General features: G+C 36.0%; 1 protein-coding gene across 1 annotated transcript in view; it reads left to right on the top strand.

Moving 5' to 3' along the window:
- The first annotated feature begins 3,698 nt into the window (after window positions 1-3,698).
- Window positions 3,699-17,252, top strand: part of POLQ (DNA polymerase theta) — a 120,164-nt gene continuing 106,610 nt past the window's right edge. Inside the window, exons 1-7 of the mRNA XM_040621309.1 lie at window positions 3,699-4,115; window positions 4,570-4,749; window positions 7,002-7,132; window positions 8,629-8,785; window positions 10,913-11,021; window positions 13,449-13,668; window positions 15,668-15,815. Coding sequence (XP_040477243.1) covers window positions 3,935-4,115; window positions 4,570-4,749; window positions 7,002-7,132; window positions 8,629-8,785; window positions 10,913-11,021; window positions 13,449-13,668; window positions 15,668-15,815 — 1,126 coding nt within the window. The 5' untranslated portion in view covers window positions 3,699-3,934. The remainder of the gene's footprint in view (window positions 4,116-4,569; window positions 4,750-7,001; window positions 7,133-8,628; window positions 8,786-10,912; window positions 11,022-13,448; window positions 13,669-15,667; window positions 15,816-17,252) is intronic.

Here is a 17,252-nt window from a genome sequence, read left to right as displayed (position 1 = left end):
TAGGCCTGCATCTGCTACCCTACACCAAAGCAGCTGGCCATAAGCAAATCTTCCTTCATTTTTCCCGTGTGTTGCTGTTGATTTGGAGAAGATTTTGTCTAAATAAGAAAAGGGGCAGGGTTGAGAGTATCAAAGAAAAAACAAAGTAATATCTGGAGAAGACCTCAGAATCTATGAGGATTGATTTAAAAACTGTACACTCCAAGACTCAAATGGTAGGCCCAGAGAGCTTGTTTCGGTGTGATCTGACTCCCTGCCCTCATTCCTACCAAACCAATCAGGAGGTTGTCCCACTAGGGCTCCTTTGGATAACTTTTCCCCAACAGAGTACTCACCTCTTTCCCCACCTAATCAAAGGCTATTTCTACTCCAAAAATCACACCCTTAGGATTCCCGGTTTCACTGCTTATCCCTCTTCCTCATAGTGTCTGCTTGGTATTTACTACACAAGCGATTAACAGTATTGCCATATGAGAAGTGGGAGAACAGCCTATATATAAATTTGGAAGTTATAGGTTTGTGTACTATCATATTCTAGTAATTTAGTCTCTTTCAGGTATTCACAGTTTAGTTTTACCACCTTTACTTTTATTTTTTTAAAGATTTTATTTATTTATTTGACAGAGAGAGAGACAGCCAGCGAGAGAGGGAACACAAGCAGGGGGAGTGGGAGAGGAAGAAGCAGGAAGCCCGACTAGGGGCAAAATCCCAGGACCCTGGGATCAGGCCCTGAGCTGAAGGCAGAGGCTTAAGGACTGAGCCACCCAGGCGCCCCAGTTTTACTACCTTTAAATTGACTTTCTGATGTTTTAACCTGGACGTTTGAGGTTATTTTAACTTTGCTTCGATCCCCATTCATAAGCAAGCTATTTCTACTAGTTCTTTGGGACACTGTGGAGAAAAAATCTTTTTCAGGTTTTTTTTTGTTGTTGTTGTTGATTTAAGCCTTTTATTAAAACTTTCTCATGGAAACCACCTGAATTCAAGTCTGTAGCTCCCCAAATTACACCAGGATTACACCAGGGGTTCTCAATTTCAGCAACGTTTTAGGAACATTTCGGGAGCTTTTAAGACATACCAGTGCCCGGGGTCTGTCCCAGACCAATGACATTGGAGTCTCTAGGAGTACAAGAGTAGGAGAGTAGTTGTAAAGCTCCCCAGGGGATTCTCAGGTGCAGGCACTGCACTTGTTCAGTTTAGAACCACTGAACTTCAAAGAGAAAATCCTCTTATTTAACATCTCCTTTATTCTGAGCACATTAGCTCCAATTAGCGCCACTTGCATCCCATTTCTGATCTTCTGAACCCTTTTCCGGTTCTTTCCTTTTATACAAATCACCTCCATTCATGTGAGAAGCACAGAATTTCTTCAGTTTGGGATTAGATGACTTTGTTTTAGTCAATTCACAAATGTAGTTTGAATAAATTTTATTTTTCTATATAGCCTCTGCAATTTCAATGGAAAAATCACTTTATTATTTGTGCAAACTTACTAAATAATCAGATGACATATTTGAATGTGCATCTATTGTTATTTGAGTTTCTTCTGCTTCTGTTTTCAGCAATATTAGGCTGAACACGAAACCACTTCTAGTACAGCACGCTTTTCTTAAAATTCTGGATGTTATGTACCAAATACATTTAAAAAAATTCATGACTGAATTGGTAAAAACCAAGGAATTCCTTGTAGGACAGAAATGTCAAATAATCAAACATTCTAAGAGTAGGTGAAGCACTAGAATCAAAGTTTTCCATAGTGATGTCTGCTGATCCCGGGTGGTCTCGAGTGTGGATTTTAATGGATTATGTATTCTGGGGGATAGGAGTCTGTGACTTCCAACAGGTGAGAGGTAAGATCTAAAAAATATAAAGCCAAAACCCAAGAAGGGCAGCACTCTGTAAGTAAAGCAGAGAAATATCTGATCAGCAGATTGAGATGGTAAGGCTGGAAGCTTGTCCAAATCTGGCTCTGGGTGTCTAAAATCATTTTACTACTTCTCTAGCTTTAAAAAACATTGACCCAGAGATTCAGCTTAAAGTGGCCCAGAATTGGTATGCCTCTCAGGTAACTGGAAGAGATACATCCAAATATTTTCCTTCTGGAAGATTTTATTTATTTATTTATTTATTTATTTATTTATTTATTTATTAAGTAAACGCTTATTTTTAAGTAAACACAGTGGAACTCAAACTCATGACTGGGAGATCAAGAGTCACATGTTCTACCAACTGTGCCAGCCAGACACCCCCTCTGGAAGATTTTAACTCAGACCTTGAAGAATTACCACAAATAAAATCCCAAGGAACACAAGCTCAGACACAATTAAAAGATGGGAAATACTTCTGGTGTATTAGCATTAATTATTACAATACCTGTTAGCATAACAGAATTTTAAAATATTTTTGAAAAGTAGCTTTCTTTTCTCTATTTTTCTGAGTTTTTTAAAAAATTAGAAACAGATGTTGAATGTTTGAAATGAATTGTAAATTTGAAAATATTCTCTAGGCTTTTTGCTGGGATGACATAAACTATTCCTTGCATTCCCTTCCTAATTATTTCCCTCATTTGATCATAATTCACATAATAAAAAATACTGTGAGATTTGCGAGAGGTTTTTTTTTGTTGTTTATTATTTTCCCTTAAAATGCTGGATTCACATTGGAAGCAATATTAGAACGCTTAAATATCACTTTCTTTGAATAGTAGTTATTAAGCGGAGAGCACTGTTTTTTTTAAATAATAATTTTTTATTATATTATGTTAGTTACCATACAGTACATCCCTAGTTTTTGATGTAAAGTTCCATGATTCATGACTTGTGTATAACACCCAGATGGAGGGCACTGTTCTAAACACTCTACACATATTGACTTATTTAGTGCTTATAATAACCATATAGTTTACTATTATTATCCCTATCGTATACACACAAAAAAGGAAGTACAAAGCAAGTTGCCCAAAATCATATAGCTAGTAAGTCTTCAAACGTAGACTGTTGGCTCCAGAATTTCACTCTTGACCTCTATGGTATACTGCATCTCAGGAAGTTCTTCCATGACTACAATGTAAATGAGGAGGCCTTCCACTTCTTTGATAGCACTGTTCATTTCTGCCTAAACATTAGTACAATTTGAAATTATTAATTTGTTTAATGTCTGTCTCCTTCTCTAGGTTCTTTCTCTTTGAGAGCAGAAATCATTTCATGCCATTTCCTCGCCATTTACCCAGATGGCTAGTACACAGAAGGTTCTCAACAAATGGTTGAGTGAATGAATGCAGGGAACTTGCATAAAAGAGAACGAGGAAAAATGCTTCCTTCATGGAGTAATGTCCCCATCTTGTGGAATTTTAGAATATTGCCATTAAAAAACATTTTTTAAGTAAGATAGGTTTTCGCAGAACTGATTCTCAAATGCTATGTCCCAGACTTGTACTATATGTACTTGCACACATAAATCTGTAATAATTTTTTTTAATATCAATAGGTTAAGAAGAGTTACTTCCCTGAGCTACCTATTACGGGCAACTCATTTTATGAAGTTAGCAAATCCTGCTATTCGAACAAGAAATGGACAAAAAGAAAGTGCTTAGGCCAGGCTGATTATAAATGCAGGTTACACATACAGGGTTGTTCCTTCCGCCCTCCGCCCCTTGACCCAGGTGCAACTCGGCTTCTCTGACGCTAATCTACAAATGAGGTAAAAAGCTGGAGGTCTGAGACACCACCAGCGGAGCCGCTCCTTCCCCACGCTTCTATGGTTCTCAGGTTACTCTCACCACCGAGAACTCTATGGTTCCGGGGCGGGCTGGGAGGCCTGAGTTTGAAAGCCTAGGCGGGAAGATGGTGGCTGCACCTGTCACCAGGCCCGGTTTCTCTGGAGCGGGAGGACGCTGGGACTGTGGCTTTCCCTGAATCCCCGAGAAGAGTTCGCGATGAATGTCCTGCGCCGCAGTGGGAAACGGCGGCGTTCAGCATCAGGCTCGGACTCCTTCTCGGGAAGCGGCGTTGAAGGCAGTGACAGCCCCCTGCTCCCCTCGGGGCCCGTGCTGAGTCCGCCCCCGGGCCTGGGACGCTGCTTGAAGGACCGCGGCCGCCCGCCGGCCGCAGCTGCAGGTACTTGCAGGCACTCGGGTTGGGAGGGCGCGGGCGAGGTGGGCAGCTCTGCCCAGCTACGTGTGGGGAGGTGGAGTTTCAGCACAGAGCTTGCGTGTTTGCACAGCCCACTAGATTTCTACTCCCCTTCTCAGTTTGTGACTCTGGCCTATTGTGGCAGGTCACTTTCTGTTAGGACGTGGACGTGCAGATTGGGCGACAGCCTGGTAATAATATTCAGGTGGTTTGTGGGTCTTTCGACCTTTACAGAAACAACTTCGTAGTTGGCCAAATCTAATCACCTGTTTGGGGCTCTCCTTACAGATCCTTATGTTGGAAGTGCTTTATGTCAGGATATGCTTTATATAGCTTCAGCCCAACACCTAGGAGTTCCAAAACACAGTGGAAGACTAGCTACTGAAGTCATATGTTAGAATTAGGTTCAGCTATTAATTACTTTTTTCTTTCCTGAAAGGAGAATGCAAGCAGACAACTCCTGACGATCAAACAGACAAGTTGCTGTTGGCAAACTGGGGACTTCCTGTAGCCGTTCTGGAGAAATATCACAGTTTTGGTGTAAAAAAGATGTTTGAATGGCAGGCAGAGTGCCTTTTGCTTGGACAAGTCCTGGAAGGAAAGAATTTAGTCTATTCAGGTATTCAAATTTGTGCACATTAATTTCTGTACTACTTTATTTTTTTTTCACTTTTTTTGGTTTTTTTTTTGTTTTTGTTTTTCTTCCTGTAGCCGTTCTGGAGAAATATCACAGTTTTGGTGTAAAAAAGATGTTTGAATGGCAGGCAGAGTGCCTTTTGCTTGGACAAGTCCTGGAAGGAAAGAATTTAGTCTATTCAGGTATTCAAATTTGTGCACATTAATTTCTGTACTACTTTATTTTTTTTTCACTTTTTTTTGTTTTTTTTTTGTTTTTGTTTTTCCACTTTTTTTTTTAATGATTTTTTATTATATTATGTTAGTCACCATCTGTACTACTTTAAAGACATGAATATAAAGGATACCCTTGAGGTAGTTATGAAGTAGTTTAAAAGATAGTAGTTATGAGGTAGTTTAAAAAGTGAATGGAACAGAGCTTTATAACTAGAGAAAGTCTTAAAATATGAAAAGTGGAGTCTCATCATAAACATTTAAATCATGCAAATTCCATTATATTGGTGAGGGTGGGGAGTGAAAAAGCAGACAATTTAAAGAGAGCTATTCTGCTTGCCTTTCCTCTTAACAAACGTGTCCCAGGCTGAGAGTGCAAAGGAAATGTGAATCTGCTCTTCCCCTGGTTGATCTCAGTTGCTTTACAGTGTGTGAACTTTATACATTATGTATTTACAACTTGACCTTCTTGTACGGGGTTGTATACGCAAAACCATATGTAGTTTACCATGTAGAAGCCTTATATAGGCTGTCAGGGCAACTCTGACATTCATACTTTTTAACCTTTTTACTTACTGACTTTAGAACTTACATTTGGTAAGATGCACTTTCTTTGTAACAGTTTTTTCTGAAGTTGTGAGTCATCCAGATTTTTCATTATGGCTTCAGCAGATAGACAGTTATGATCAGGTATAATAAGTTCAGGCTGTGGAGTCAGATTGGTTGGGTTTGAAAACTATAACAGATAATGCCTGTGGTAATTAATAGAGCATGAGAGAATGCTTGGAACAGTTGTTGGCATATAGAAAGTACACAATAAATGCTAACTGGTGGCAGTGGTAGAATGGCCTGACCATTTCAACTGCTTAAACCAAAACTTGAATGTCATTCGTATTTCTGGTCACCAGCTTACATCAATTAATCACGAAGTCCAGTGTGTATTATCTCAAATATCTTGTGTGTGTGTTTTTTTTAAAGATTGATTTATTTATGAGAGAGAGAGAGAGAGAGAGCGCGCGCACATGAGAGAACCAGCGCGCGGGGAGGTGCAGAAGAAGAGGGAGAGGGGGAGAGAAGCAGACTCCTCCATGAGTGTGGAGCCTGACGGGGCTCAGTCTCACGACCTTGAGATCATGACCTGAGTGGGAATCAAGAGTCAAATGCCCCACCGACTGAGCCACCCTGATATCTTGATTCTGATTGCTCTCTGTTTTTAGGTACACTACCTAGTTTATTTTCCTCTTCCTTGTAGATTATGTTCACTGTCATCTTCTAGATTATGCAGTAGCCTTACGACTAGTTTATATTTTCTCTCTGGTTTTGTTCTGCCCCTGCATGCAAAGTGGTCTTTATGAAGTACAAATGTGATCTTGCCACTCCTTTTCATAAAACTCACTAGTCACTCTACATTGCTTTCGGGATAAATTCTAAATTCCTTACACGGTGGGATTATAAAATTCTTTTTCATGTGACATGTTCATATCTCTTCTCTTACTCCTCCTGTTTTATTTCAGGCTTACTGAATTACTGTCCTCTGAACTTTCCAGGCTTTCCTCTAGGCCTTTGCACATGGTATTTCTTTTGCTTGGCATTCTTTCCTCTTCCGTTCTCTTCTCAAAAGTTGTGTTACCTTTCCGTAAACTTCATTATAGCTCTTCTCTCTCAACTTCTATCATGGTTTGTACCACAATATGTTAAACTTGTTTGTCGCCTTCCTCAAAGCAGGGCTTTTAATCATTCAGTACTTAAAGGATCATTAGACACAAGCTAGGGACTCAATATTCATCATTTATTGTTCATAAAAGGATTTAATAATTCTGTGTTTTCAGTGTGAGGCTATCTAGAGCGCTGGTTTGAAGTCAGGGACATTAAGCAAATACAGTTTTCAGATGCTAGTAGGGGCCTTAATGATAGGCTAGTCTAAGGCTCTGTAATTACTGGATATGGTTTAAAACATTTATTAATTCAGTATGTCAAATATTACTTCTCTTTGTGATAATCTTGTGGAATAACATGTTTTAGCTCCTACGAGTGCTGGGAAGACTCTTGTTGCTGAATTACTTATGCTGAAGCGAGTTTTGGAAATGCGAAAGAAAGCTTTGTTTATTTTGCCCTTTGTCTCTGTGGCTAAAGAGAAGAAATACTATCTTCAGGTAATGTTCTTACACTAAGAACATTATTGTGATAAGACCTATTATTGGCAGCTGTGTTAATAAAAGTTTCTTTTATTGTATCTCAAAGTAGCTTTAAAAGTTGACCATTTGTGAAGAGAAACTTTTTTATTGCATAAAGGAGAAAGGGTCATCAAGTCAAAAGAGTAATTGAAAATTGTGTTAAAATTTATGAACTTTTCCTTAGGAAGTAAACAGAATACTTTAATTAGTATATAAACATATAAATTAAAAAACAACATTTTAACTGAATAGTAGGATTAGAGTGAAGCATGGAAAGGAAAGAGTATTTAAGGAAACATCCTATCCTAACTGAGGGCCATTTGGGAGTAGTTAGGGGAAGAAGAAGAGCCATTGGTGCTTAGGTAAAGCTTCAGGCCTGTGATCTGTTCTTCTGCAAAAATGAGTAACAACATTTTTCATTTGTATGATACTAACTGGTTTTTAAGGCATTTTTATAAATACAATGTTTCATTAAATAGAATACTTTTACTGTTGTGATTTTTGCAGTGAAAAAATGTGTTGGAATGCCAAGACTATTATACTGGTAATCCAAAAAATCTGGGTTCTAGTCCCAGTTTTGCCATTAACTATGTCTTCAGGCCAGGCACATAATCTCCTGGACCTCAGTATTTTCATTGGTAAAATGAGGATTTTAACCCTAATACTATGGGTTAACTCAATAACACGCAGAAACATTTTATTGAATGAACAGCTCTAAAGTTCTATGGTTCTATAAATCTTTTTAACAGTTATTTCAGAGGCCAAATAGCCAACAAAGCTGGTCCTACATGGTAACATCCTCTCAACTTAGACCAAAGTAACAAAATGATGAAAGGATCCTTTTTATTGAGAAGGTATGTTAGTTACAAGTTAAACTACCAAAAAAAAAAAAAAAAAAAAAAAATTAACATCGAGGTCCCACTGCATTTGACTTTTGAAAAATTCTATTGTATAAAAAACTGTGGGATAATGAGATTTTTTTCATGAAGTATAAAATTGTTTCTTAAAGTGTTACATTTGCTTTTTAAAAAGAGCTAGTTTCTTGCATGTTTATTGGATTAAAAATTTAGTGCTTAAGGTAGATTTTTCCCAATTTTAATTTCTATAAGTAACTCTTAGAACTGCTTTATTAATGTGATCGTTAAAATGGCATACTTCTATTTGACTCTGTCTTAGCAGAAAATCTCTATTCTGAGTTTTGTCAGTTCTAAACTTCATATTTTTAGCATGTGATTCTATAAAAAAAAAGAAAAGAAAAAGAAAAAAGAGAAAGAAAGAAAGAAAGAAAGAAAGAAAGAAAGAAAGAAAGAAAAAGAAAGAAAGGAAAAAAACACAGTGTGTCCTGGCCAGGAACAACCAACAGTAATCTAATAAATATCTTTGGATACTTATGTCTGTATTCTGGGGTAGAACCAATCTACAAGTCACCGATTTCAAGTATTTTTACTTGTATTGTTCCTTTTTACTCAATTCAGAGTCTGTTTCAGGAAGTAGGAATAAATGTGGACGGTTATATGGGCAGTGCCTCTCCAAGAGGGCATTTCACTTCCTTGGATATTGCTGTCTGCACAATTGAGAGAGCCAATGGTCTGATCAATCGCCTCATAGAGGAAAATAAGATGGATCTATTAGGTAAGAAAAGTAGGAAATAAGCAAATATTTTCTGTTGCTGTTTTTTGATGGAGGGGAGCTGTTATGATTTCTATATGTCCCATTTTTTTTCTTACTGTCTGTTATCTACTTATGAAGTTGAGAATTGGCATCCGTAATGTTAAGGAACTCTGTGTTAAAAAAAAAAAAAAGTTTTGTGTCCTGCTTGCTATTATTGACTATTTCCCAGTATGTTTGCATTTTACAAAGCACAGAGGATATCCTTGAGCCCTCAAGTCATTTCTCATTGCTTCTTTTCTGTCTAAACTTTACAGGGAATGGAAAGAAGCATGCTGGGGCTGGTTCTGCCATATCTGCAGTTAGTGTGTATGTGTATTCATTATCCTATTCTGGTGCTAGGATATCTAGATTTGGCCTTTACTCAGAGGTTACCATTTAGCAGGGAGATGGTATGGAGCTATAGAAGCTGAGACTGTATTTGAGTGTGGGACTCTGGGAACGTTTTCTACCTTAATGCCTTTTTTTTTTTTTTTCAACCACTTAGGAGAGTCTATGTAGAGGTAGCAACAGGAAGAGAATGGTCGTAGCATCAGCAGAAGCAGCAAGAATATCAGTTAGCTACTCACTGAGATCCTGGTGAACTCAGGTGGTAAAGTTGGGTAGGGTAGGAATGGGGAATGAAATCAAAGATTAATAAGACATGGCTCTGCTCTATAAAGCTTAGAGAAATCACATTCATCAGTTTGTATCAGAATTGTCTTATTACTTGTGACCCCATTGCATTTTAAATATCTCGAGGATTGCAATAGAATCTTATTAAATATATATCCAATATACCTAGCACAGTGCCTGACACAGATTTTTTTTTTGAATGACTGAGTGAATAAACTCTGAAATAACTTATCACGCCGTATGGTTTTTGAGATAGCTTACTGAAAAGGAAAAGAAACATCGTGTGCCGTTAGGAAATGGGTCTGACAAATGCATAAAGAAGATGTAGTCCATATATATAATGGAATATTTCTCAGCCATCAGAAAGGGTGAATACCCACCATTTGCATTGATGTGGATGGAACTGGAGGGTATTATGCTAAGTGAAATAAGTCAGGCAGAGAAAGACAATTATCATATGGTTTCACCTATATGTGGAACATAAGGAATAGCGTGGAGGACATTAGGAGAAGGGAAAAATGAAGAGGGGGAAATCAGAGGGGGAGATGAACCATGAGAGACTATGGACTCTGGGAAACTGAGGGTTTCAGAGGGGAGAGGAGGGTGGGGGGATGGGCTAGGCCGGTGATGGGTATTAAGGAGGGCACGTATTAAAATGAGCACTGGGTGTTATAGGCAAACAATGAATCATGGAACACTACATCAAAAACTAATGAAGTACTGTATGGTGACTAACATAACATATTAATAATAAAAAAAAAGGAAATGGGTCTGAAAGATCTTGATTTAGGTGGGGAGGATTTGTCAGGGGGGATACTAGTGCCTGTGAAAAACCTGATCTTATGACTGTGTTTAAAGGAGGCATTGGTTGGTACTAAATTTTCAGTAATTCTTGAGCATTACTCCAAGTGCACAGACTGGTTTGATTCTCCAAGTAGTGGAGAAGAGGATTCTGGTATACAAAACATATTTCTGTTTTGTAGTAGGGTAACTCACTAGCCTATCATCATCAAACAAAAGCATCCCTTAAAATCGTTTCTTTCTTCTTGATCTGATTTTGTTTTTCTAAGCAACTTTCCAACATCAATATGGTTGGTTGCCCTGGCTGTTTTCCCTCATAGAAAAGTTAATACACTGAGTAACTGTCCTAGATGAATTTGATATCTCATTGTACATATATTTCTACAAGGTTGCTGAAAAAGAAGTATGAGTAATGAGAGGCAGTTTCCTCTGAGTTAACTAATCATTGATTTTTGGATCCAGAATACATTATAGTAGGACCACTTATGATGTCTGAAGTGTCTTGAGAAAGGATTGTCCATTATGTGAAATCTGATTTTTGTTTTATGGTTAGAAATTTCTATCACCCGCAATATATTATAGTAATGACAGTTACTTACTATATAACAAAGTCTTTTAAAATTTTTCTTGAAATTGTGAAATTTTGTAAAACCTAGTTCTGGACAATCTCTTTAGGAATGGTGGTTGTGGATGAATTGCATATGCTGGGAGACTCTCACCGAGGGTATCTGCTGGAACTTTTGCTCACTAAGATTTGCTATATTACACACAAGTCAGCATCTTGGTGAGTACCTGAAATAACTGAGTTCCTGAGATTCTAAGCAGTGTTGAGAAAGTGTTTGCAAAAGTATATAGTAAGTATGAATTAAATAAATTAAAGGAGAGTAGTAATACCTATTTAGAACAAACTCATGTACAGCAGTTCATTTTTGTTCCAAAAGAAGTACTTAAGACTGAGTCATTTTAGATGATTTTGTAAACATTTTAAAATTTCTGATTGTTCACCACTTTTATGATAAAACTTTAAAAATCCAGTTTTTGTATTTGTCAGTTATACGTCATTCTACTTAAGCAGTCAAGGCTAATTTTGAAAAATAGCATTTCTTCATCCCCCCTTCCCAGAGGCAACTACTTTCAACTCTTACAGCTTTAAAAAAAAAATTTATTTACAGTGTTATCTCTAAATGTAGCCACTTGTTTTTAGTTTTACACATATATATTGACTACTTACTATGAAAGATGAAGATCTAGCTCTTCTTTAAAATCTTTACTCACCCAACCCAGTCTCCTCCCACCTGACCCCACAGTCTTTCTGTCCTCTCATCATCTTCCCATTCTCCAAATACTGTTATGTCATAATTTTGTTCAGATCAATATTTAGTGTTACACTGTTATAACTATGTAAATGCCTTTGCCAACTGAGTCATGTAGTATATTATGATTACTTTTACCTTCTAAATAACTTTTTGTTTTCTCTGAAATTAATAAATATCTTTTTTGTTTGATGGCTTGGTTTTCTATGTCCTTTTCACTGATTGATTCCCAGCCTCTTTCCCACTTATGTAAATCTCCATCCAATATGTTCTAACACATTTGCTATTTTACCAAATTCATCTTCTTGAAGTTTCTCCAAAAGCCTTCTGAGTTGTTCCAGTCTGGATAGGTGGGTAAACTATATATGTGCTGCATAGTACTTATTTTAGGATCTTTCTTTGTCATTCATTCCAATTGCTTTTTGCTTGAGTCAGAGTCCCCCTTTTTTGGATAACATATGTTTTTTTCTTGATTTACTTCCTCATTTTGGTGGGGAATTCTTCCATTAAGTTCCACTTTATTTTAGTGTACAGTCTATTCATATGATTTTTTTGAAAGTTTGCACGTCTGAAAATGCCTTACAGTTATTCATAGATTGTCCAGGTATAGACGTCAAGATTTTAAATATTTTTTCTTTAGAGTTTTTATGACATTACTTCATTCTCCTGTTACTTTTGAGAAATCCAATGCCATGTTTATCCTTTGTCCTTTGTATAAAATTTTTAAATTCTCTCTGGGAGTTTTTAGGGACTCCTTTTTTTCCTCAGTGTTGTGAAATTTCACACTGATGTGTCTTGGTGTTCCATTTTCGTTCATCGTGCTTGATGCTCAATAGATTCAATCTGGGAGCTCTTAGGTTTCAGTTTAGGGAGACTTAACAGCTCTTTTTCAGTATACTAGAAAATATGGAGATAATTGTCTATATACCAGATCAGCAGGGATATAGAAGATATGACTAATGCAATTAGCAAATTTGGTCTAATGGATGTATGCAGAAGAATTACCAAATAAAGGCAGAATATATGTTCTTTTCAGTGTACGTAGTAAAACTTCCCTATATGCTGGGCCATAAAGCAATATATTTTAAAGGATTTAAGTAGTTTGAAATATATTCTCTGAGAAATGGATTTATGTCCCCTGGAAATTGGGAAATACATTTTTACCCATTTTTGGGTCAAGTAATCACAGTAGAAGATGGAAGATAGTTTGAATTGAAAGTATATCTCCTAACAAAACTTGTGAAATGCAGCTAAAATTTAAAGGGGAATTGGTAGTATAAGATGCATGTATTACTGAAGAAGAGAGACTGAAAAATTAATGTATTATTCATCTCAAGAACTTCGAATAGTAAAGTAATGCCACAGAAAGTAGAAGGAAAGAAATAATAAAGACAAGAGCAAAAATTAATAAAAGAGAAAAGTCATTATCCAGAACATTCAAACAATTCTACAAATCAAGAAGAAAAAACCCAATATATCAAAGGGCAAGCACCTTCAACAGGCATTTATAAGATGGTGTCCAAATGGTCCATAAACATGAAATGATACTTAATTTCATTAGTAATCAAAGCAATGTAAACTACTTCAAAGAGATATTACCACACACTCTCCAAAATGGCTAACATTAAAAAGATTGGCAATACTAAGTAGTGACAAGATGTGGAACAATAAAACACACATGGATCATGGAGATACTTTAGTATGATCTCTTTGGAAAACAGTTTGACATCAATAAAATTGAGAAGATGATGTATAACCCAGTAATTTTACTTCTAGGTATATACCTTAAAAATGTATGGGTGTATGTACCCAAGGACATGACCAAGAATATTGTTAGCAGCACTCTTTGTAACTAATACTATGAATCTTTGAACATCATTTTCATTTGTTTGCCTCAGCCAGGCAAATTTAGCCGATCCTCTATCTAATGCTGTGCAGATTGTTGGCATGAGTGCTACTCTTCCTAATTTGGAGACTGTAGCTTCCTGGTTGAATGCTGAGCTCTACCACACCAACTTTCGTCCTGTACCACTGTTAGAGTCAGTAAAAATTGGGAATTCTATCTATGATTCTTCAATGAAGCTTGTGAGAGAATTTCAACCCAATCTACAAGTAAAGGTAAGTCAGTATTTGTTATATCACTACTCCCAGTACTTTGTGTTTGGGTGCATTTTCTAGAAGTTAACATTTTTTTGAGATATATAAATTAGGGATTGCAAAGTAGTTGAATGTGCTTTACATATCCATTAGAAGGATTATTAATATTAAGCTAATGGCTTCATCTTAATTGGTGGTGATGGTGAGAGAGGAAATATAGTTGTGCCTTCAATTTAAATGATTATCATTTCCAATAAGTGTAATAAAAGATAACATAAATAATAAAAAATAACTAATTTTGTAGATATTTCTTTTTAACTGGGAAAAGATTTTCTTATGGTTTAGTTTACACTAAGCAGTAACATAGAAAATTAAATTTTGCTAAGTAGTAGTTATATGGTAAAAGGGAAAAAACATCATTTTTGGAGTCAGACCTCCCTCTGATACATAATAGAGTTGCTTGATGTGGCTGACATTACTTGAATCACAAAACCTCTCTGAATATACTATCTTCATCTCTCCAGTGGGATGTAATACTTACTCTAGGAATGAAGGATGGTTTTAAAAAATTGGCATCTAAGAAGTGCTTGATAAATTATAGATTCCTTCATACACCCATAAATACACTTAAAAATTTTAGTTCACAATATTTTTTTAAGTCAGGTTTTCCATCCTGAGGTTAAAAAACTGACTCATCATCTGTGGAGTGGGACATCATCTCTTTTTGTGTAGAGCTGTGCCTCTGAGTATGGAAACAGCTGGAGCTGGGAATAGGTGTAAATTCATGTGTTTTCAGTCCTCTCCTAGATAGGCATTTGTAGCCTCTGTATGTCTGGCATGGAATCTTACTCAGTTGCTTTGCTCTGTACCCCAAATTTCACCAGACTGTGCCTTGCTTACCTCAGTAAATATGTAAACACATTCATTTACTCTCCTGTTCATCTTTTTCTGTTGCTATCTCTATGCCTCCATCCTGTTTGAATCACTTTCAAGTCTTACCTGGATTATTAAAATAGTCTCCTAATTGATCTCTCTGCTTCCCACCTTCTCCCTTTCAGTCTATGCTTAAATCAGGAGGTAGTGATCTATTTAACATGAACATCAGATCACGTAACCATTATGTTCCCACACTTGAAATGGTTCCTTGTTTCATTTAGAATGAAAGCCAGCCTCTTTTCCTGTTTTCCATTTTATTTTTCTTTTTATCACTTTTCAAAATTCTGTGTGTTTTACTTATCTTGTTTTTGTTATTATCTATCCCTTCCTACTGGCGTAGTAACATTCTGTGGGCAGAACTTTTTTTCTGCTTTATTCTTCATCCCCAGTACCTAGAACAATATCTGGTACATAGTAAATATTTGTTCATTGAGTGAATGGATAAATGAATTAATCAAGTTAAATACCCCTTCCAGTTTTGAGAATTCACTAAGCTACCACTGGGCATTTACATATGCTTTGTTCTGCCTGAAATTTTTCCACAATCTGCTAGTTACCTTCCATTGAAATAATGCCTCCCCTCCTTCATATATCAGCTAAATAATTTTTCCAGAGAAAACTTTGATTTTTTTTCTACCAAATTTATGTCAAATATGAGGCTGTGACACATCATAAAATTCTTTTATAGTAATCTAATAATAATTATATTAATAACTAATAATTATATTATTATTATTTTACATTTATTTGTTTTGTACTTAATATGTTTCCCCAATGAGACCTAACCTCCTTAAAGATAGGACCTTGACTTTCTTTTGCTTACCATTATATGCCCATTGGCTGAGGGTTCGAAGTCAATAAATACTAGTTGAATTAATAGAAAATATTTCCTTTTCACCTTGCATTATAAGGAAGTTTCTTTTTTTCTCTTCTTGTTTTTTCTTTGCTATTGACTTTGTAACTGATATTTGTTTTGCCTTTCAGTAGAAAAAACCTTCCCCATGAAGCAAAATGTGTGACCTTAAACTGATGTGAAAATGTTTTGAAAGGACCATGAGCATAACTATGTCTCTTTCCTTTTTAGGGAGATGAGGACCATGTTGTTAGTTTATGTTATGAGACCATTTGTGATAACCATTCAGTATTACTTTTCTGTCCATCAAAGAAATGGTGTGAGAAGTTGGCAGATATCATTGCCCGTGAGTTTTATAATCGACACCATCAAGCCAAGGGTAAGTTACTGATGGAAATGAAAGCCTGTATACTCAGTACATTTGTTTGAAAGTAATGTTAATGATTATATAAATAAAGCGTGGCTCTTTTCTATCACTGCACCACCTGCCCGCTGGACACTCCTTTACAAAACTGTGCTTTTGTGACTAATCCTCTCCTTATCCTCATTATAGACAATGTATATATACACTCAGGCTAACCTTAAGATTTTTAAAATACTGGATTTATACAGGTACATACTAAGATTCTTCATCTAGGATCCATGAGCTTTGAGAGATTGATCTTTGAATCCCCTAAATTATATATAAAACTTCACATATACACATTTTTTCTGAAGAAATCAGACACATCTCTCTTTATATTTCCAAATTCTAAAAAAGAATCACACACATATTCATATGTATGTATATAAACACATGTATTTTAAAATCAGCTTTATTGAGGTATAATTTGTATATAATAAAATGTACCATTTAAAGTGTATACTTTAATGAATTTTAACAAAAGTATACACTTTAACTGCCACTATAATGAACCTACAGAACATTTCTATCACCCTAAAATGTAGTCTTTGCTCTTTAGCTATTAATCTCCTCTCTAATCTGAGCCCCATGCAACTGATCTGCTTTCTGTTACTTTAGATTAATTGTGCCTTTCCTAAGAATTTCATATAAATGAAGTCATATAGTATGTACGTGTGTTGTAGGTTTGGCTTCTTTCAGTATGGTATTTTTAAGATTCACCCAGGTTGTTAAGTTTATCAATTTGTTTTTTATCGCTGAGTAGTGATTTGGTGTATGGGTATAACCATTAGTATATATTTTACTGATTCTAGGATGAGCACTGTTCCCTCACCACTTTTACTAGCCTATGGTCCCTTGGGGTCCAAGACAAGAGTAGGGAAGACGGAAACCAACCAGTTCTGGTCACAGAATATTAGGATATTTTATGATTTCATTGGAATCCTGAGGACAGGTGATAGATACCTCAAGCTTAGCTCCAATAAGTAAACTTTGCTTGAAGTTTATATTTGATAGGCTCTGGCCCAACATTATAATATCTCTTTTATTTCTCTCCTAATTGATGTTTTCTATACTGTGCCATTTATATTCCTTACTTTGTACCATAATAACTTAAATTCCTTTAATAACCAAAAACATTATTATTATCTTCTTTGCTTGAGATTTATAGCAAGGGTTCCCAAATCCTAGTGCTTGGACTAGTCTGGGCTATGATGAAATTTTCACCAGAAAAATAAAGATAAGACAGTGCATTTTTTGAAAAGCTGAAGTTGAAATTCTGAAATTATCCCTACTAATTTTTTTAATGTTAAAATGACTTTCCTTTTGAAATAAAGGTGTTGATCAATGGTAGTTTTAAAAAATTTTTAAAATATCCTTAGCATAATAAAACGTTGGTAACCTCTGTGGGTCCTT

This window comes from Ursus maritimus, unplaced genomic scaffold, assembly GCF_017311325.1.
Source record: "Ursus maritimus isolate PB19 unplaced genomic scaffold, ASM1731132v1 scaffold_4, whole genome shotgun sequence".
In the NCBI taxonomy this organism is placed as follows: domain Eukaryota; kingdom Metazoa; phylum Chordata; class Mammalia; order Carnivora; family Ursidae; genus Ursus; species Ursus maritimus.
Note: the sequence above shows the minus strand (reverse complement) of the source record. Positions and strands in the feature narration are given on the sequence as shown.